The sequence below is a fragment of the Pollachius pollachius genome (assembly GCF_949987615.1).
Source record: "Pollachius pollachius genome assembly, chromosome: 9".
Lineage (NCBI taxonomy): Eukaryota > Metazoa > Chordata > Actinopteri > Gadiformes > Gadidae > Pollachius > Pollachius pollachius.
The window spans coordinates 24,266,485-24,287,350 of record NC_136942.1 but is presented as its reverse complement, the minus strand read 5'-3'; the positions used below and the strand labels follow the sequence as shown (position 1 = coordinate 24,287,350).

The 20,866-nt window shown below is 43.3% G+C and overlaps 2 protein-coding genes across 3 annotated transcripts in view; both read right to left on the bottom strand.

Moving 5' to 3' along the window:
* Positions 1 to 1,363: 1,363 nt before the first annotated feature.
* On the bottom strand, positions 1,364 to 7,369 carry LOC307080240 (SIN3-HDAC complex-associated factor-like). 2 transcript variants are annotated; one of them, XM_079742877.1, is made up of 6 exons: positions 7,256 to 7,369; positions 5,640 to 5,767; positions 5,447 to 5,546; positions 5,168 to 5,285; positions 4,835 to 4,985; positions 1,364 to 3,486 (listed from the first exon to the last, which is right to left on the bottom strand). In XM_079742877.1, exons 2-6 carry the CDS (start codon positions 5,765 to 5,767, stop codon positions 3,144 to 3,146), a joined length of 840 nt encoding a protein of 279 aa, XP_079599003.1. In that variant the 5' UTR covers positions 7,256 to 7,369; the 3' UTR covers positions 1,364 to 3,143. The 2 variants fall into 2 exon arrangements, with proteins under 2 accessions (XP_079599003.1, XP_079599004.1); XM_079742878.1 differs by lacking the exon at positions 7,256 to 7,369 and adding an exon at positions 5,894 to 5,968.
* Positions 7,370 to 10,348: 2,979 nt separating this feature from the next.
* LOC307080025 (DENN domain-containing protein 5B-like) overlaps positions 10,349 to 20,866 on the bottom strand; it is a 48,382-nt gene continuing 37,864 nt past the window's right edge. The window contains 8 exon segments of the mRNA XM_079742588.1: positions 10,349 to 11,224; positions 11,227 to 11,260; positions 11,262 to 11,337; positions 14,222 to 14,393; positions 17,547 to 17,673; positions 18,447 to 18,529; positions 18,813 to 19,000; positions 20,390 to 20,508. Coding sequence (XP_079598714.1) covers positions 11,154 to 11,224; positions 11,227 to 11,260; positions 11,262 to 11,337; positions 14,222 to 14,393; positions 17,547 to 17,673; positions 18,447 to 18,529; positions 18,813 to 19,000; positions 20,390 to 20,508 — 870 coding nt within the window. The 3' untranslated portion in view covers positions 10,349 to 11,153.

The following is a 20,866-nucleotide window of genomic DNA, read 5'->3' as shown; positions in this document are numbered from 1 at the left end:
CCGCCCATTCATTCCTATGAAAACCATAGATATATATAGAACACTCGTCTTATATATAGGGCTTTATTCGATGTCTCGTCCGCGCTGCTGGCCAATGGAGTCGAACGTCTGCACTGGCGGCCATCTTGCCACAGTCAGCTGCTCACCCATAACAGTGTGTTGGTAGTGGTTCATGTACTTTTAAAATAACTATAACTTACTCAATTTTCAACAGATTTTCAAACGGTTTGGTTTGTTATAAACGTTAGAGATAAAGTTATGACACTGCATACTTATAAAGAATTATGTTAGGTTCTAAAAAAATAGAATAATGTTCTAAAATAGGTACAAGGTTATAACCACGTTAATAACGTTAAGAAACCAAACCGTTTGTAAATACGTCAAGATTTCAACAGATAAGAGTATTAAGGTACGGCCACACCAAATGCTTACGCGTAACGCTTGATCATTGCGTGTCACAAAAATGGTTCTACGCGCCTATGCAGCAAGATGAGCCCGCCCAAAACTTATTTTCCCCCGCTATTTTTCTTTCGCTCAACAAACATGGCCGAGATCGCCACCATCACTGTGCTGTATTTGTTGTAGGAGTCCGAGGAAAGTAGGAAACCCAAACGCTGCCGTGTTTGGGTGCATGACATCCTCCGTAGGCGCTCACAGCTGGGTGAGTTTCACCACCTCCTCCAGGAACTCCGCCTGGATGACGGCCGGTTCCAGCGGTATTTTAGGTTGACTGGGGCCATGTTCGATGTCCTGTTCTTTCTGCTTCTGTGTGTCCTCCGTCTCTCTGCCGGTGACGTCGGGTCAAGCTCAACGCTGATTGGCTGTCGTGGCTAAGCGGCACGCGTAGGAGCGTAAAAAGTTCAACTTCGCGTGTAGGTGCGTAAAAACGCGGCTAACGCGCCTAGCTCTAGGTGGACACGCCCACTAGTGATGTCATATGGGGCAGATTTTCGAAACAGCTTGTAAGGCTAATCACACTCACACCTGGTGGTATAATGTCCCCTTTAAAGGGGACATATCATACCACCAGGCTACATATCATACCACCAGCCTACAGGCTTACATTCCTTACTTTCACTATTATGACTGACCTTTTTAGAGTAGCATTTATGATTTCATGCAATAAATCTGCTTTAAAATTATTTCATACTGTAGGTCTATGTGTTTTTTTGAGTCTAGTGTGGCCATATAAATGAATTGATGTATAGCCTATGATGGGAAAGGCTAGTGGCTTATTTGCAGACTTGAGTATTTTAGCATTTCTAATTAAATTCAGACCGTATTTTTTTCCAAATTCCAAATTCCTTTATTAAGGAATAAAGTAAAAAATTACATGATGTATAAAAAATACAAAAATGCTTTGTCTAACTAAGGTTTAGTAAATGCATAGCTGCAGTACATGCAAGTAGCGTGAATATCTCAGAATACACCTATTCTACCATTTATATCATTCAATTAAGTTATTACTAGGCTGAAAGAGTAGAGTAAAGCTGGTTGGAATCTGACTGTATCGACATCATACAGTCACAGGAAGGATCACAGAATAAGTTAGGTTGCACAAAACTCAACCGTCGAGATAATAAATACATGAACAACATTTCATACATATTGAGAACTTGAGTAATTCAAGGTAGTAATGAAATACTACAGTACAATACTGAGTATTGTATAATGACAATTACACGCAATCATTGGGAGATACATAGAAAACAAGGTATTTGATAAAGAATGAGTTTATGAATCACCCTTCTACCTGGGGATGATGTCATATGAATAAATATAAATAAATAAATAACAGAAAATAAACAAACCGTACACCCCCCCCCCCCTTATGTACACAATGTGACCCTCTATTCCCAACCAAACACGGGTGGAATTCCACAGTAGTGTTGAAATACCATTATATAGACAGAAAACCACCAGGACAAGCACAGTGTCCAAAACATCCTGTATTGATTTAACATTGGGTGAATTGAAATGTGCTTTGGCTTTAATTTGATATATATATATATAAATATATATATCATCCCAACATTTTGTGGTGTATTAGGCAATAGCATAGCATATGAATTGTATAAAGTCTTCTCTCCATGAATGTTCTATGATTGATGTAAACTGATATTGGTATTGCTGAATAAGAAAAGACTGGTTATTGTGTTTGTCATTTTGAAGAATTGGGTTGTAAGTTAGGGTACAAAGAAGTTTTTTTGGGCTTTAAAAAAAAATACATATAAAAATAATTTCAAACCTTAAATGATCCCACATACTTATTTTTTAAGTAATACAAAATGTACTTCCTCTAAGGCCATGCACTTGAACAGAATCCTCATGCATTGGTACAGCGGTTTCTACAAGAAGAGGGCGTCCACTGCTCATGCTGAATGCCCTGTGGGTTGCAGAGGCCACCAATGACAATATGTTCCCTCTGGGCTGGTAATGAACTCAGGGTCTGTAATGCGACATCAAGGCTTGTGTATTCGCAGGCGGTGCTGTGAGCAGCCCTAATTCCAATGACATCAACATACAAAAATACTCTATTCTACAAACAAACGGAAGAAAACTTGTGTGAATGTGTGTTAGATACTAACTAAAAGGCTTTTTACAGGCATGCCATCTGAAAACATGCCTATTGAACAATAGGTATTAAACACAACGAATAGGGACATCTGATATAAAATATGACAGACGCACCATACATCTGCCACAGAACCATTTTAGATTCTGGTTTTTTTAAATCGTTTTTGCCCACAGGCATCCCCACCTCTTCTTTCCTAAAGCATGGATTTATAGCATTTTTAACATTTCCATTGTACCAGCAAAGTAAAGTTTCAGCATTGGGTCGGAGGTAGCACCAGGATGACGATGCTCGACCGGGACGGGAAGAATAGTTCATATAAAGAATCAATGGTTGAGATAAGGAAAAATTCAATAACTTACACAACAACAATATAGATCAACAAACAAATGGTGAAAACATGACTAAGAAAAAGCGTTTTCAGCTGCCCAGCGACTGAAGGCCAACTGTGGTGACTTCTCTGTAAGTGCTGAACCAAAAAAGCATCCCAAGATGTCCTCAAAATATTTGCACTAAGGGGCTCCTAAATCACCAACTCCCCCCCCTCCGGTTGACCGAAGAGGGGAGGTTAAACGGCAGCAAGGACCAGCTGCATGGTGCCGGTGTTCAGCTCATCCTCCACCACCACCACCTCCTCCTCCTTCTCCTCCAACGCCCCTTTCAACACCTCCTCCTCCTCCTCCTCCTCCAAACCACCCTTGGGCGTGGATCTTCCTGCAGTGACCTCCCTCACTGGCGCCGCCTCCTCCTCGTCGTCCTCCTCCTCCTCGTGCTCCAGGTACCCCTCCGCCGCCCCCTGCGGTGCGGAGGGCGGGGGCCGCTGCTTACGGCAGCAGGGTTTGAAGAGGTGGGGGTCGATTAGCACCTCCCCAAAACGCCCCTTGTAGATGATTCCACAGCACACCTTTTTTCTAAAAGAGCCACAGCAGATGTTATTATTGAACCTTGTTGTTTTGTTTTCACCTGCAGGAAGTCCCTTCAGAGTAGACGCCTAGCGAATAAACAGCCTAGAATAAATGGGGGCGAAATTGTCGAAGTAACTGCACAAAGAGAAACCTATATTAAAGTAACGCAGTGCAAGTAAACATTGACATATAACAGATAGACATAATTATAGGTCTATGAATGTATAATACTTTACCTCTATGGAGGCAATCATGGTGACTATGACAAAGATTGTCTCTGCGTTCTGATACCAATACTACCATACTATTTAGCATGTCTCCATACATAGTATGGAACATGCAGTATGCCAACTATACCAGGATGTTTTACTACATCCGGTCACACTTTGCAGAATGCAAGCCAGCATGCTTTGGGCTCTTCTGCCCCAAAATGCTCTGCAGCAGAAGATATGTGGGTGGCACTTCAGGTGTGCTAATCACCTGTAATTTGTCCCAAATGTATGCATATGCAACAACACATACTTTTGTCAGGGTAGCTGCAGTACGTACTACAAGTAGGAAGAAAAAGTATGCGATTTTGAACGTAGCCAGTGCCATAGTCTGACTGTTTAGTTGTCATTCTCCACCTGTCCACAAGATGTCTTTAGACTTTCCCCTTGCTTCACAGATCCTACCACTCCCATCTGCAATCACTTCATTGCCCTCCACTGAGCATCCCTGTCAATCTCCCACCCCCAGCTCATTCCCTGAACCCTCCTATCCCAGATACAAAAGTTCACTTCCTTGAGTGTGCTTTATTAAATCTTTTTTGCTATATTTCCCCAAATTCTCGTCTGCATTTGAGTCCTATCTCTCCGAGTCTTGTCCCTTAGAGCCCTGTCTCTTAGAGTCCTGTCTCTTTGAGTCCTATCCCTCCGAGTCTTGTCCCTTAGAGCCCTGTCTCTTAGAGTCCTGTCTCTTTGGGTCCTGTCCCTTTGGGTCCTGTCTCTTAGAGTCCTGTCCCTTTGGGTCCTGTCCCTTTGGGTCCTGTCTCTTAGAGTCCTGTCTCTTTGGGTCCTGACCCTTTGGGTCCTGACCCTTTGGGTCCTGTCCCTTTGGGTCCTGTCCCTTTGGGTCCTGACCCTTTGGGTCCTGTCCCTTTGGGTCCTGTCTCTTTGGGTCCTGACCCTTTGGGTCCTGTCTCTTTGGGTCCTGACCCCCTACTAGCACCACTGGTGACAGATAGCTGATGCCGCAAGAAAGCTGGGAGATTTCCCACTTTGCAACTCGTGCGGGTGGTGTACGAGGCATCTGGAACACACCATAAGCCAACATCTGGCCCTCAGTGTACCAAACATGGAGGCATGACGCCCACCTCTTCCAGTAGGTCAGGTCCAGGAAGGAGAAGACCGGGGGCTGGCTGGACCCGGGGCCGATGTCCGTGTCTGAGCCCTCGTCAGACAGGTTGCTGTAGCTGGGGGACTGGGCGGGGGAGGTGCTGGAGGTGGTGCTGTGGGCGTCTGAGTCTGGATGATAACGATGAGAGCAATGAGTAATACTGAGATTGATTATAATAACTGTTTCCCCTTAAAACAAGAAAAGTGTCATTGTTATTTAAATTTGCCTAAACGTATATCATAAGTAAATATTAATTCAATTATGAATAATAATAATAATAATGACTCATTAATAGCGTTGAAGTGCTCACTGTTTCTCTTCAGCTCCTTCTGCAGCCTGCTGATCTGCCTGGGCCGGGCCTTCTGCAGCTGGGTCTTCTTGGGCCTGGAGGAGATCTTGAGGCTGGGGCCCCCTCTGGCGTCGACCACCTGACCAGCACGGTTCACAGGGAATTATTAGTTTTAATAAAAACGAATATAAAAGCAATATTAATAGACAGAAAATACAGACTACGTAATAGCACCCGAACTGATATTACCGATATCACATATATCGTGTTGAGGTTTTTTGTTGTTAAAATAAGGCTTACATGGTTCCAGTTCTTCTTCGAACCAACAGGCAGCTTCTTCCACCGTTTCACCAGCAGCACGCAGGCGTTACAGATATCTCCCGTTCTGCTCTCACTCAGCCTGCAGAGGGTGAGGGTGCACTCATTAGTAAAGATGATCCTTGAGTTCTGTAGCGATATTCCCACGTCACATGTTACGTCACATGCTTCTTACCCGAAGCAGCTCGCGAAGTCCTTCTCGTAGCGCCTGCTGTCAGTGAAGCGCGAGCTGGACGACTTGGCGCGGCAGATGCAACATCCGTCCAGACTTCTGTACATCTTCGGCTTGTGGAAGCCGAACATCTGCCCACAAACAGACATGAGGCCATTTACAAATAAGTTATTTTCAGCTTTCTGAATGAGTATGATTGTGGGATACATAACAGTAACTGAAGGTAAACATGAAGGGCTAATCGATGGGATACTAACCCTGATATGAGCACTAAATGAGGTAAGTATATGAGGTAAGTAGGTCAGCAGTCAGATAGGCCGACTCTAGTACCTAAAACACAAGCAGAAAACCCCGATAAGACGTTCATGTTTTAATGGTGCATTAGAGGAGCATTGAGCCCGAGTTCAGAGAGCTGCAGGTCGGGGAGCTGAATGGTCGGACCGTCTCGATGTGTTGCTAGGCAAACTAACTCTTCTGGAGCACATGTGTTCCCGAACTGCGGCAAACGGCGAGCCGCGCCCCCCAACGCCTCACCAAGGGGGGCCCGGTCCCCGACGGCAAGGCGGCGGATACAGTACGTGACGTCACTCAACATGGCAACACACGGAGGTGTGGACAGTGATGCGATGTTTTTAAGATCACAATTATTCAAAGTTAACCATGCAATTAATCAAGAAAACCAACAAAAGTAGGGCGTGTTATCTATTAAAGACAATGAACACTGTACTTCAGGAAATACCAGCTTTATGTCGAGCGAAGTGTGAATATAACGCCCACCTCGCGAGGCAGCGTGGCCCACGAGATGCTGCTGCGCGCCCATTTTACGACCTGCTCCACGAGCCTCCGAGAAGAGCCCTCTGAACGGCATTACAGTCACTAATAAACCACGAGCCTCCTTTACATTCAGACATAACATACACAACGACTCATCTGATGTGGAGGTAAAACCTAAACCTATCGTCGTGTAACTTGATATTCACTCTTTGTTATTCCATACCGCGTCACGGTGACAGTCGACAACTACGTGCGCACCAAGTTTTACTAAATATTGTCCAGATGTTCAACGCGTAAATAGTTACTTGCACGCTCGGGAAACTAGTTTGAATTAATTCGGTCACAAATGGTCAATCTTAATATTGAGTTGTGGGAAGCGCCTATCCCGCACTGGTGGGCGTGAGAGACAACTTACTAACCCTAACCCATAGTGATCTACAGCCCAGTAGAGCCTCCATGAAGGGGACCACGATAATATAGGCTACTTTGGACCACAATAGCCTGATATTGTTAGGTTGTTTAGAGGAAAGATAATTCGATAATTCGTTCATGTAGAACGAATTACATTTTCCCTTTGATCAGCGCCCAATAACAACAGTCCTGTTTACTACTTCAGACTCTGATGGATGCCCATCAGCCCATCGCACCGACGAAACACGGAAAGTCTTGAAAATGTTGCACCTTGTGCATGGTTCACAACTGGTTCACTTATCTATAAATGGGCGATGGTTCCCAGGACCCTCGAATCTGCTTTTGAATAACAACCTAAATGTAAACAGTATACTCTAAAATCCCGCCAAGGTTTAAACATTAAATTGCAAGATAAACCTTTTAACATTACTCACCTTGTTGCAAATGCCTGAAGTTAATCCGTCTGTTTATTTTGTTAAGTCGTCGTTACAATGTCACTATTATGAAAACCAAGCCGCCTCACAAACCCGCTTCTTGTTGATGTCTCGTTTGTGGAGAGTTGTGGACATATTGCGCATGCGTCCCGTCCACGCCTCCATTTCAGATCGGAGGTCGGCGTTTCTTCAATCAAACGTATTTACATAAAGAGATGACGTTTCAGTGCGTCTGACTCTACTGCCCATATAAGGATGGAAACATTGCGCGGGAACAGGGGGCTCGGCTCTGGTTGCCATGGCGCGTTGAAGAATGTAAGCAAAGGGGCGGAGCTTGTGTTTTACTATGGCGTCCAGATGCTCCGTCGATTCATCTCGTTTACTACGTGGAGAGAGTTCTAAGACCAGGGACCTTTAACCCCACACCGGTCCACTCAGTTCTTGTGCTGACTCTAGAAGAAACGGATGTTTGGCAACATGTTAGCTCAGCACAGCGTAAAAAAGTACAAATGTATCTTTCTCTCTCTAACTATCCCTATGTCTACACTACCGTTCAAAAGTTTGGGGTCAACCAGACAATTTCAGGTTTTCCTCACACATTTATTAAACAGCTTTTAGCTGTGCTAACATAATTGCATAAGGGTTTTCTAATCATCAATTAGCCTTTCAACAAGATTAGCTAAACTTAACCATTAGATCACAGGAGTGATGGTTGCTGGAATGCGCCTCTGAACACCTATGTAGATATTCCATAAAAAATCAGCCGTTTCCAGCTAGAGTAGTCATTTACCACATTAACAATGTCTAGACTGTTTTTCTGATTAATTTAATTAAATGGAAAAAACTGCCAATCTTTTAAAAATAATGACATTTCTAAGTGACCCAAAACTTTTGAATGGTAGTGTGTATATATATGCAATTGTAAGACAGAGACTGCATTTTTTTCCCCAGTCATTTTGTCCTGTGATACCTAATGGCCCACACATAATAATAGTATATTGTTCACCAATTTGTGCCAAATTGTATGAGTAGGCCTACATTTGGATAATGCTTCAGGCTATAGTTTCCATTTCACTAGCTGGAGAGTTGTTGTCTGTCTGTCTAGTCTTTGTCTGTAGAGCTCAACTTTCACAATCCAGGGTTATGTATAATCTTCAGTTTCTCATCTAAATGGGATACTTGAAGTGTTGTTCCATTAGAGATGTGACATATGTTGGGAGATCTTAAATTCCCCCAAAATTTAAAGAGATACAGTGGGGCAAAAAAGTATTTAGTCAGCCACCAATTGTGCAAGTTCTCCCACTTAAAAAGACGAGAGAGGCCTGTAATTTTCATCATTGGTAAACCTCAGCTATGAGAGACAAAATGAAAAAAAAAAATCCAGAAAATCACATTGTCTGATTTTTTAAGAATTTATTTGCAAATTATGGTGGAAAATAAGTATTTGGTCACCTACAAACCAGCAAGATTTCTGTCTGTCACAGACCTGTAACTTCTTCTTTAAGAGGCTCCTCTGTCCTCCACTTGTTACCTGTATTAATGGCACCTGTTTGAACTCCTTATCAGTATAAAAGACACCTGTCCACAACCTCAAACAGTCACACTCCAAACTCCACTATGACCAAGACCAAAGAGCTGTCAAAGGACACCAGAAACACAATTGTAGACCTGCACCAGGCTGGGAAGTCTGATTCTGCAATAGGTAAGCAGCTTGGTGTGAAGAAATCAACTGTGGGAGCAATTATTAGGAAATGGAATACATACAAGACCACTGCTAATCTCCCTCGATCTGGGGCTCCACGCAAGATCTCACCCAGTGGGGTCAAAATGATCACAAGAACGGTGAACAAAAATCCCAGAACCACACGGGGGGACCTAGTGAATGACCTCCAGAGAGCTGGGACCAAAGTAACAAAGGCTACCATCACTAACACACTACGCCGCCAGGGACTCAAATCCTGCAGTGCCAGACGTGTCCCCCTGCTAAAGCCAGTGTATGTCCGGGCCCGTTTGAAGTTTGCTAGAGAGCATTTGGATGATCCAGAACAGGATTGGGAGAATGTCATATGGTCAGATGAAACCAAAATAGAACTTTTTGGTAAAAACTCAACTCGTCGTGTTTGGAGGAGAAAGAATGCTGAGTTGCATCCAAAGAACACCATACCTACAGTGAAGCATGGGGGTGGAAACATCATGCTTTGGGGCTGTTTTTCTGCCAAGGGACCAGGACGTCTGCTCCGTATGACGGAAAGAATGAATGGGGCCATGTATCGTGAGATTTTGAGTGAAAACCTCCTTCCATCAGCAAGGGCACTGAAGATGAAACGTGGCTGGGTCTTTCAGCATGACAATGACCCCAAACACACCGCCCGGGCAACGAAGGAGTGGCTTCGTAAGAAGCATTTCAAGGTCCTGGAGTGGCCTAGCCAGTCTCCAGATCTCAACCCCATAGAAAATCTTTGGAGGGAGTTGAAAGTCCGTGTGGCCCAAAAACATCACTGCTCTAGAGGAGATCTGCATGGAGGAATGGGCCAAAATACCAGCAGCAGTGTGTGAAAACCTTGTAAAGACTTACAGAAAACGTTTGACCTCTGTCATTGCCAACAAAGGGCATGTAACAAAGTATTGAGATGACCTTTGGTTATTGACCAAATACTTATTTTCCACCATTATTTGCAAATAGATTCTTTAAAAATCAGACAATGTGATTTTCTAGATTTTTTTTTTTCATTTTGTCTCTCATAGCTGAGGTATACCTATGATGAAAATTACAGGCCTCTCTCATCTTTTTAAGTGGGAGAACTTGCACAATTGGAGGCTGACTAAATACTTTTTTGCCCCACTGTATTTATTCAACCAGAGGAAACTGTTATAGGAAAATCTGCCCATTAGAACGTGAAACTTGAGTAATATTTCTCATCTGGGATCAATAAAGTATGTCTATTATTTTAGGATCTGTAAGGGAGGACAGCTGGAAAAGAAAAGAAAAATATATTTATTTGCCTGCCCTTTAGCCATGTGACAGGACTTGTCAACCAAAAACTGAAGCCAGTCGTGGAGTAAACAGCAAAGAACACCAGTATTACCAGTAGCCAGTATGTCACATCAATTTATTCTTGCATCTCAACAATGCCTTTCATTAATATAGAAATAACTTATTGCTTACACTCATCTATAATTTAACAATAATAGGTGGTCATTGAGAGTTAATGGTTACCGGACAATGCAATGACTTTCCCTCAATAGCTAAAACATTAAATAGTTCTCAAACAAGTTAAATGCAACTGCAACATGGTATTTCTAGTTCTTGTTGGAACCTGTATGCAAAGTCTCTATCTCTTACAGACATAAACAATTAAACACAAACACAAGAATTATTCATGTAACACATTGTGCTCAGAGCTACACACCTCACTATAACATAAACCATACAGATACATAAAGCCACGACTTTAGAGGTGAAGCAGAGAAGACGGTTCACAGTGAGGTTATTTTCGTGCGTACCAGCTTAGCTCCCCTAACTTAGTCAGGGAATACATTTGAGCTGTTCAGTAACCCAGTTTTTAAACACCTAAACCTGGTGCCACCCTGAATGTGTCCAGTGCATTGCTTCAAGCCAAAGAAGATATAAAACAAAAAATAACTTGTTATTGTTAGCGAACATGTCAAAGTAAAAAATAAATCAAAGCCCCAGAGACACCAATTTAGCCATGCAGGTACAAAAGTTGTGCAAACATTAGGAGAGCAGGGATGCTGCACTAGGCGATGCGTAGCCAGAATCACCATCTCCTCCCACTATCTTCTCTCTTATGTGGAATGATGTTGGTAATACAGTTAGAACAGTTAATCTGCAGTCTTGTTGCGTTAGTCATGGAGGCCCTTCTGGAAGGAGGAGGGGTCAGAGGGCGACCCCCCTGACCACGGAGGGCTCCAACGTGACGGGGAACCCGTGGAGCGTGTGCACCACGCGTGAGACCGAGTCCACAGCACGGCGGTCCCTGAGCAGGGCGCTCTCCTCGAACGTCCGCCGCGTCAGGGGGCTCTCTGCCAGCAGGGGGAGCCACCGAGAGATCAGCCCGTCCCTGTGGAACAAGTTAGCTGTATTATACCAAAACCTTCACCTGAACTAACCATCTCTAACCTCACCCCTAAACTAACCACCTCTAACCTAACCCCTAAACTAACCACCTCTAACACCTTAACTAACCATCTCTAACCTAACACCTAAACTAACCATCTCTAACACCTTAACTAACCATCTCTAACCTAACCCCGAAACTAACCACCTCTAACACCTTAACTAACCATCTCTAACCTAACCCCTAAACTAACCATCTCTAACACCTAAACTTACCATCTCTAACCTAACACCTGAACTAACCATCTCTAACCTTACACCTAAACTAACCATCTCTAACCTAACACCTAAACTAACCACCTCTAACACCTAAACTTACCATCTCTAACCTAACCCCTAAACTAACCATCTCTAACACCTAACTTAACCACCTCTAACCTAACCCCTAAACTAACCACCTCTAACACCTTAACTAACCATCTCTAACCTAACACCTAAACTAACCATCTCTAACACCTAAACTAACCATCTCTAACCTAACCCATAAACTAACCATAGCTAACACCTAAACTAACCCCTAAACTAACCATCGCTAACACCTAAACTAACCATCTCTGACACCTAAACTAACCATCTCTAACCTCACCCCTAAACTAACCATCGCTAACACCTAAACTAACCATCTCTAACCTAACCCCTAAAGTAACCATCGCTAACACCTGAACTAACCATCTCTAACCTACCACCTAAACTAACCATCTCTAACACCTTAACTAACCATCTCTAATACCTAAACTAACCATCTCTAACCTAACACCTGAACTAACCATCTCTAACCTAACACCTGAACTAACCATCTCTAACCTAACACCTTTACTAACCATCTCTAACCTAACACCTGAACTAACCATCTCTAACCTAACACCTTAACTAACCATCTCTAACCTAACACCTTAACTAACCATCTCTAACCTAACCCCTAAACTAACCACCTCTAACACCTCAACGAACCATCTCTAAGCTAACCCCTAAACTAACCATCTCTAACCTAACACCTTAACTAACCATCTCTAACCTAACACCTAAACTAACCATCTTTAACCTAACCCCTAAACTAACCATCTCTAACCTAACCCCTAAACTAACCATCTCTAACCTAACCCCTAAACTAACCACCTCTAACACCTAAACTAACCATCTCTAACCTAACCCCTAAACTAACCATCTCTAACCTAACCCCTAAACTAACCATCTCTAACCTAACACCTTAAATAACCATCTCTAATCTAACACCTTAACTAACCATCTCTAACCTAACCCCTAAACTAACCATCTCTAACACCTTAACTAACCATCTCAAACCTAACACCTAAACTAACCATCTCTAACCTAACACCTGAACTAACCACCTCTAACACCTAAACTTACCATCTCTAACACCTTAACTAACCATCTCTAACACCTTAACTAACCATCTCTAACCTAACACCTAAACTAACCACCTCTAACACCTAAACTAACCATCTCTAACCTAACCCCTAAACTAACCATCTGTAACCTAACACCTAAACTAACCATCTCTAACCCCTGAACTAACCATCTCTAACCTAACCCCTAAACTAACCATCTCTAACACCTTAACTAACCATCTCTAACCTAACCCCTAAACTAACCATCTCTAACCTAACACCTAAACTAACCACCTCTAACACCTAAACTAACCATCTCTAACACCTAAACTAACCATCTCTAACCTAACACCTGAACTAACCATCTCTAACCTAACACCTAAACTAACCATCTCTAACACCTTAACTAACCATCTCTAACCTAACACCTAAACTAACCACCTCTAACACCTTAACTAACCATCTCTAACCTCACACCTAAACTAACCATCTCTAACCTAACACCTTAACTAACCATCTCTAAATTAACACCTGAACTTACCATCTCTAACCTAACCCCTAAACTCACCATCTCTAACCTAACATCTAAACTAACCATCTCTAACCTAACACCTAAACTAACCACCTCTAACACCTTAACTAACCATCTCTAACCTAACACCTAAACTAACCATCTCTAACCTAACACCTAAACTAACCACCTCTAACACCTTAACTAACCATCTCTAACACCTAAACTAACCATCTCTAACCTGACACCTAAACTAACCATCTCTAACCTAACACCTTAACTAACCATCTCTAACCTAACACCTTAACTAACCATCTCTAAACTAACCATCTCTAACCTAACACCTTAACTAACCACCTCTAACCTAACCCCTAAACTAACCATCTCTAACCTAACACCTTAACTAACCGTCTCTAACCTAACACCTAAACTAACCATCTCTAACCTAACACCTTAACTAACCATCTCTAACACCTTAACTAACCATCTCTAACCTAACCCCTAAACTAACCATCTCTAACCTAACACCTTAACTAACCATCTCTAACCTAACACCTTAACTAACCATCTCTAACACCTTAACTAACCATCTCTAACACCTAAACTAACCATCTCTAACCTAACACCTTAACTAACCATCTCTAACACCTTAACTAACCATCTCTAACCTAACCCCTAAACTAACCATCTCTAACCTAACACCTTAACTAACCATCTCTAACACCTTAACTAACTAATTATTTAAAGATGTTTCACTGGATTGTCTCATTAGATAGCAGGCAGGCATAACATGGAAATGTCCAAATATAAGTTAACTAATTACCAACTGTTATTGATAAGGGGAGTCCATACAGCTTTGTTGAATAAAGACAACTTGACTTTGCATAATAATATGTAAAGTAAGAGCAGATTATTCTACTACTACTGGGTTTATAGTTTTAGGGTTGTGTGGCCGTGTGGCCGTGTACCTGACTCCCAGGCACAGGAACAGCTGGAACTTCCCTTCCTTGCCCATGTTTCTGGGGGACTCATTAATGGCATGCACGTAGTGGCATAGTGAGTCAGCCGGCATCCCCTGAGACTCAGAGCCTGGCAGGTCATCAGTTTGATCCGCCGTATCCATGGAAACCACTGCCTTCTCTGTAGGGGGACAGCGTGGGCATGGTACTTCTGTACTATGACACTGATGAGGTCAATGATACATTTATAAATGCTATTTATTTATTAGGGCTGTCAAATTATAAGTCTTTGCATTGCAATTAGGATAGCGTTTATGATTTGAAATTGTTCCACATTGTGGTAAGGTTTAAATGTTCAGCAGTTTGTCCATTCTGAGCTGCTGTAGAAAGATGGTAGCACAACATGGAAGAGAACCTACTCCCTAAGTAGACACAATGGGCGTATGCTTACTCCCAATGCTACCCCAAAGAAACAAGAGCTGCATTGTGTCAAGCAGTTAAGATTGACACAACTGACAACGGCAGCACCATGCTAGAACAGACCTGAGGTCTGTATGGACTCGTGGCAACACAGCCCACAAGATTCAAGATGAATAACCCTGCATTGTGTGTCAAATAGATAAGAGGTGAGTGCTATAACATAAGCATGATCACAAAAACTATAATAATATGTAGAAACATATCCATTGATACTGCAAAAAATCTGAATTATTATGAGAATGGTGTCGATTACCTCAACACCATTCCCGATGGTCGATTAAGTCGATTACCTGCTACCATAAATAATAAAACAGTCAACATAAAACAGTCAACTATCAAGAGGGGAGATTGTTCAGTTAAATTTGTTGACGCCTCTATTATATTGTTTATGGTAGCAGGTAATCGACTTGTGTGGACTTCCTGGAAACATGGACCTACCGGTAAGGCACAGACTTAGAAAACAGTCTTTTTTAATAAACTTCTGGTACGCTAACTAAGTTGCTGATGCTTCGTTTTATGTGTAGGGACCCTAATCATGCTACTGCAGAGGTTTGGTGCTATTTTGAGCAGTATTAGTGGTTAAAATGCAGATTTGGAAGCGTTCTGTAGGGGTTATTTGATGAAGAATATTGAGAAATTAAAGGTGACTTATGAAAACAACACTTTTTCTGGGATTTCTCTCTGTCTCGCATACAAACCTGAAATAAGTCTGCACATGCTTTGTTGAGTTAGATATGCATTTCTCAAAGAACCCTGCCTACAGTTTCCAGATGAGTGAGTCCGTTTCGGCGCGTACTCTGACGAAGGAATAGGGCCCAGTTGAATATTACCTCCCACTTCCCCACCCCCTTCCCATCAGAGCATAAATACGATTTTGTGGACCAGCGGCGAGCGCTGGGCGGATATGTTTGCGCATTTCAGAATTCAGAGATTCTGTACAAAAATAAATGTCTAATTTGTCAGTTTGCCGTGTGTCTGCCGGACTCCCTGCTCTGCCACCGGAGCTCCCGCTTTGGCAGCTCAGCTCCAGGAGTACAATCCCTTTCTCCTCCCTGTCGCGGTTCAATCTGGACTTCAGAGAGTCAAGGCCAAAGTTCCTTTCCCCCAATTCTTCTCAACCATGGCTGACATATCCCCCACTACAAGTCTTTACTTGTTGTGGAAGTACCAGAGACGTCAGACGCAGTCTTTCTGATTCATAATACCATCATACTATGTTTACTTGTTGGAAAAACATCATAATATGTCACCTTTAATAATAATATATATAGCCACCCAAGGGGATATAGACCTTTGGCGCAGCTTGTCAAGCTTACTTACATAAATCATAAGGTCATCGTGCTTCACGCTGCTCAGCCAATCAAAGAAATGGTTTTACAGAGTGTGGAAAGGAGCAGGTCATTGTGGGAAGGCTCGCTAGAGAGGGGGAGGATCAGAGAGGAGCGAAACAGTAGAGATGACAGCATGTTGTGCTCCAAGGTAAGAAAAGATGACTCCAAAAATCAAGCTTTCAGGGTGAATGGACCCGCTGCAAGGGGTGACCCAAGTCCGTCTCAGATGTTCAGAGACTGCGGTGATCTGAAGTGAAGCGCCACTTTGACACAAAGCACTGGTATTTTGAGCAAACATACCCACTGTAGTCAGAGGTGAGGGAACGGAAAGTAACCGACCTCAGACCCCAGTATGATCGGCCCGCCAGAATACGCTTCCATTCATTAAGAGCAACGTGCAAACCATGTTCACTAAAGGTTCCATGGCTTTGGGGTCAACCAAAAAAGCCATTTACTGACGGGGTCGCTGTCAAGGAGTGAATGAATGCTGTCGCTAAAACATTACTGTGTGAGTTGTGTGAGAAAATCAACAAGTCCCAATGTCTTCTCAAACAACATCAGGAAGACTGAAGGGCGTCCTGCGCAGGGCAAAGACACAGTAAGTACCAACTTAGCGATGAGCAGCTACATGAGGACGGCTTCACTCCCTTCCAGGTAGGGTCCAAGTAACTGGCAGGGCAAGCAAAGCCCATTTGTCTGACTCAAATATGTTAGGGGGAGTGAGTGGGAAAGATTGTCTTTAGAACAGTGTTATAAGTTTAGTATTTGATTAAAATAATAAAAGCACTTTGTTTAAAAAACAAAAAAACCTTTAAATGTTGTTTTTTTAGTAAACAGTTGTAATACAGTAATGTTATTCATGATTAGGCTGCTTATTTATTTTACTTCATGTTTATTGCTTCATTTATATTGTTGTTAAATATTGTTGAAATGCTATTTAAATGTTCTACCTTTTTTATTACATACATAACTACATATACCCCTGAATCATAGCCACAGTTACAACATTTGAATGGTCAGTTGATTGGCTGGACCTCTTTGAATGCTAATTGGGTAACCTGCTCTAGTGTTATACAATTACTACAATTATGCACTTGTTTTTATGATTAGTAATGATCACTTAGAATTTGACAGGAAACATGCCCTTGTTCCCATTGTTGTTAACATGGGAATTAATATGACTTCACCTGTTCCAGGTCCTTGCTATTGTTAAATAGCTAACTTAAAAAAGTATCAATTAAAATCCACCAACCAATGGCATCCCAGACACACTGGAAGACCAGAGTAGCCTGGACATTTTATAGTGTTGTATCTATATCAATGTAAATACAAAAAATGATTTTTATTTGAGCTCCTTCAGTATTTATTATTTTGCGACTTGATTCATACTTTTATATACTATGTTATATCTTTTGTGTTGTTTTTCTTTGGTGTTTTTTCTTTTCAATTAAAAAAAACTCAAAGTGATCGTAACTCTGTAAACCCATGCAAGAATAAATAAGCAAACACATTCACACCCTTACCCACAAAGTCCCAAACGAACACGTTCCTCTGGAAGAGGCGGTTGGAGCGGAGACCATGGAGGAAGAACTTGTGCAACGCCTGCACCAGACCCCCCGCCCCGAACAGCAGCACTGTCAGGTTCTCCCTCTGGGAGGAGAGCACACGTCGAGGGGTTGGCATGCAGACGGGGCGCAGCGGTTGTTGATTCATTACAGGGTGTTTGGTTGATGGCTGCACACCAGTGGTGCATGGAGAAAGCCATGTGCACTGGTTGAACTAGCCATCGCCACGCACACGCTCGGGGCCAGTGGCCCGCCTCAAACACCCTGTGTCCGTGTTCTAGCATCCCAGTGAAGCAACCGGTGTCATTTAATGTAACCCTGTACAGTAATGTTTAATTTAATTACTAATCAACAGATTTTCTCTCTAAGACAAGTCTAGTTTCATTCCTTCAATTGTTAATCTCAAGCTGCTTGCATATTAATTCAGTAATGTAGGATTATGAACTGGTCTGCAGAAGGTCTGCCTGGGGGCTACTAAACCCACACTACAAGGAGAACATCAGGAGGAACGGCTTCAGGCCAAACCAGTCGAACAGATCCACGGGGATCCAGGAGGTCCACGGCCCTCCGCTCCGCAAGCATCATTCTTCCCTCACTACACTCTTCTTCTCATGCAGTAGAACGGAGGTCCACATCTGCATTGCCACTGATCAAGTAAAGGTTTCAGATGGGGTTAAAGGGATCTGATTGGCTGAGGGTTTTATTCCCATTGGAGGCCCCAATGGCCTGAGGAATGCAACATTCTCCCTCGGTCCTAAAAGGCGCTTCGGATTAAGGTTTCCACAGTAGGTCCTAACATATATCATACTTTACATGCTGACGTCTCAAGCGGACTCTTGACTGTTCCTGCTTTAATACCTCCTGCTCCGGCTTGTGGAAGTGCTTCACCAGGCTGTTGACCGCCTCTCTCATCTCCTCCTGGACCTCAGCGGACAGGGCCTCTGTTCACCAATGGGACGACGGGTGGAACAAAGAGACCCAGAGGACAGTTAGACCGTAGAAGTAGCGTCACATTTAATGACAGTAAGATAACAAAAGGTCCGATTGGAACTGGGTAAGATGCCCCACTTTCCGCAGAGGACCTGTAGGCATCCTGGAGCCAGAAGCATTCCTGCATATTGCTGAAACTCCTCTTTACAATTCATTGTAAGTCGCTGTGGGTTAAAGCTGCTGCTAATTAGCTAACAGCTAGTGGAGGTACTGCTCTACTCTCAGGGTACGTACTGCTGCGTCCTCTGAGGGACCCTAAGACCGCCTGCACAGCCTGAGGCGGAGAACCCACTTCAGCTGGAGTTGTCCCGGACAATTTCCCAGAATCCTCCTCTGCTCCCGGGGACACCAGCTGACCAATCAGAACCCTCTCCAAGCTTCCGTCCCCCACGCCCTTGCCCAGCCATCGGCCACAGGGGAACCTGGAGCGAAAATAAATACACTGATTTATCGTCTACCGCTAAGCATTTAGCCTTCAGTTTGTTAAGACCCATGATACATTTTTGACATTGTCAACGTCGAGTTGTAAAACAGACATGATTTTGTTTAACTCACCCCCTCTTGCGGTCAAGGCGTGTTTGAAAATTGCAAGTTGGCTATCAGTTGACATCCACTGTATTTCAAACCAGTGACTAGCAACTCCCATAGTGGCAGCTCTCTTTCCCAGCCGAGGGAAGCTCATATGAACGGCCCGGCCGCTCTCTCCAATACACCAAGGAACACATCCACAGGGGAAAATAGTGTCCGCGCTGTAGGCAGTGTAATCATTCAGAATTCTGAGTGTAGCGCAACAGTTCAATGAATTGAGAGGGTAAGTGGTTAGGGTTAGGGTAAGTGTAGGGAGGGTAAGTGGTTAGGGTTAGGGTAAGTGGTTAGGGTTAGGGTAAGTGGTTAGGGTAAGTGGTTAGGGTTAGGGTAAGTGGTTAGGGTTAGGGTAAGTGTAGGGAGGGTAAGTGGTTAGGGTTAGGGTAAGTGGTTAGGGTTAGGGTAAGTGGTTAGGGTTAGGGTAAGTGGTTAGGGTAAGTGGTTAGGGTTAGGGTAAGTGGTTAGGGTTAGGGTAAGTGGTTAGGGTTAGGGTAAGTGCAGCGAGGGTGTTCCAGCATCATGATGGGATGCTCCCTGATCACTGACCCTAGTTCTGAGAGCCCTGTAATAAGGTGCAGCTGTGCTGAACACGCCTACGCAGCAGGAGGGGGAGATGAACATATTGGGGATTAATATCTCGGAATAGACAATGTCAACAGGTCACCTGGGGTCTGAACAAACCGGCAAAATCATTTCAGAACATTTCTCAAGATCAAAAGATCAAAGCCAAGGGCAGGAGGAGAAGAAGGTTCTGAAATAGAAAGGCAGAAATATCTTTAACAGATATAATATGAACGGTATTAAGAAATTATCATATCATCATGAAAATCATGAAACCCCCAATCTGTGTTGGGTCCGAGAGGGTAAATTGGGGTGTGAAATCAAGCCGGTTTATTACCTCGATCAGTGTAAATGCGCGGACCATGCCGGGAAAAAAGTGGGCATAAGACGGGCATATTTGTCAGTGTTAAAACGCTTGATGATGAGGAGTTAAGACGTAGGCCTAAGGATTATGTAACTGTGTGGACATCAAACATAAAACGATGGGAAGCCCTGTAGCCCGACCTGTGGTCCGCTGTCCCAACTCTCCCGACCGATTCAACCCTTTATGGCTTCAATCGGTCCAACATGTTGCCCACACGCTCCCAACCCAGCCTGAATACCCAGGACGTGGTGCCTGACCAGCTGAACAGCCAGGGAAACAACACAGGCAGAGGACGTCTTACTTGTAAGTGTGTCCAGTGACCTCGTTGTAGACGACCACACACTCGATGAAGCACTTGGCCAGCAGGCCGCCGCTGTCCTGGCCCAGCTGCAGGGTGCTGAGGCGGCCCAGATTCTGACACTGAGAGAGAGGCTGCTTTAAGACCACTTTACTACAGCTACCACTATTATTATCAGATCAGACCTGAAGCCTGGAGCTGGACACCATGATGGAACCATTTCATTAATATAGCATGAACGCATTTATATTGATTCATTTGACCCAAAATATCAAAAATAGGGATGTCCCGATACCACTTTTTCACTTCTGAAACCGATACCGCAGCTTTGGCTATCTGCCGATACTGATATCAGACCGACACTTTGTTTGTACTCTTGAACGAATAATAATAATAATAAAAAAATACATGGAAGCACTTTGCTCATGATTGCCAATAATCCAAAAAACCTTAAAGCATCTCACTAAAGAAAAGTTGAAT

What these genes read in the sequence shown, in the direction of transcription:
- LOC307080240 (XM_079742877.1), bottom strand. Translation starts at nt 5,767, where the DNA reads ATGTTCGGCTTCCACAAGCCGAAGATGTACAGAAGTCTGGACGGATGT. An exon ending in CGAAGAAGAACTGGAACCAT is followed by an intron (nt 5,286 to 5,446) that starts GTAAGCCTTATT and finishes CGTGCTGGTCAG; the next exon opens with GTGGTCGACGCCAGAGGGGG. An exon ending in GAAGGAGCTGAAGAGAAACA is followed by an intron (nt 4,986 to 5,167) that starts GTGAGCACTTCA and finishes GTTATCATCCAG; the next exon opens with ACTCAGACGCCCACAGCACC.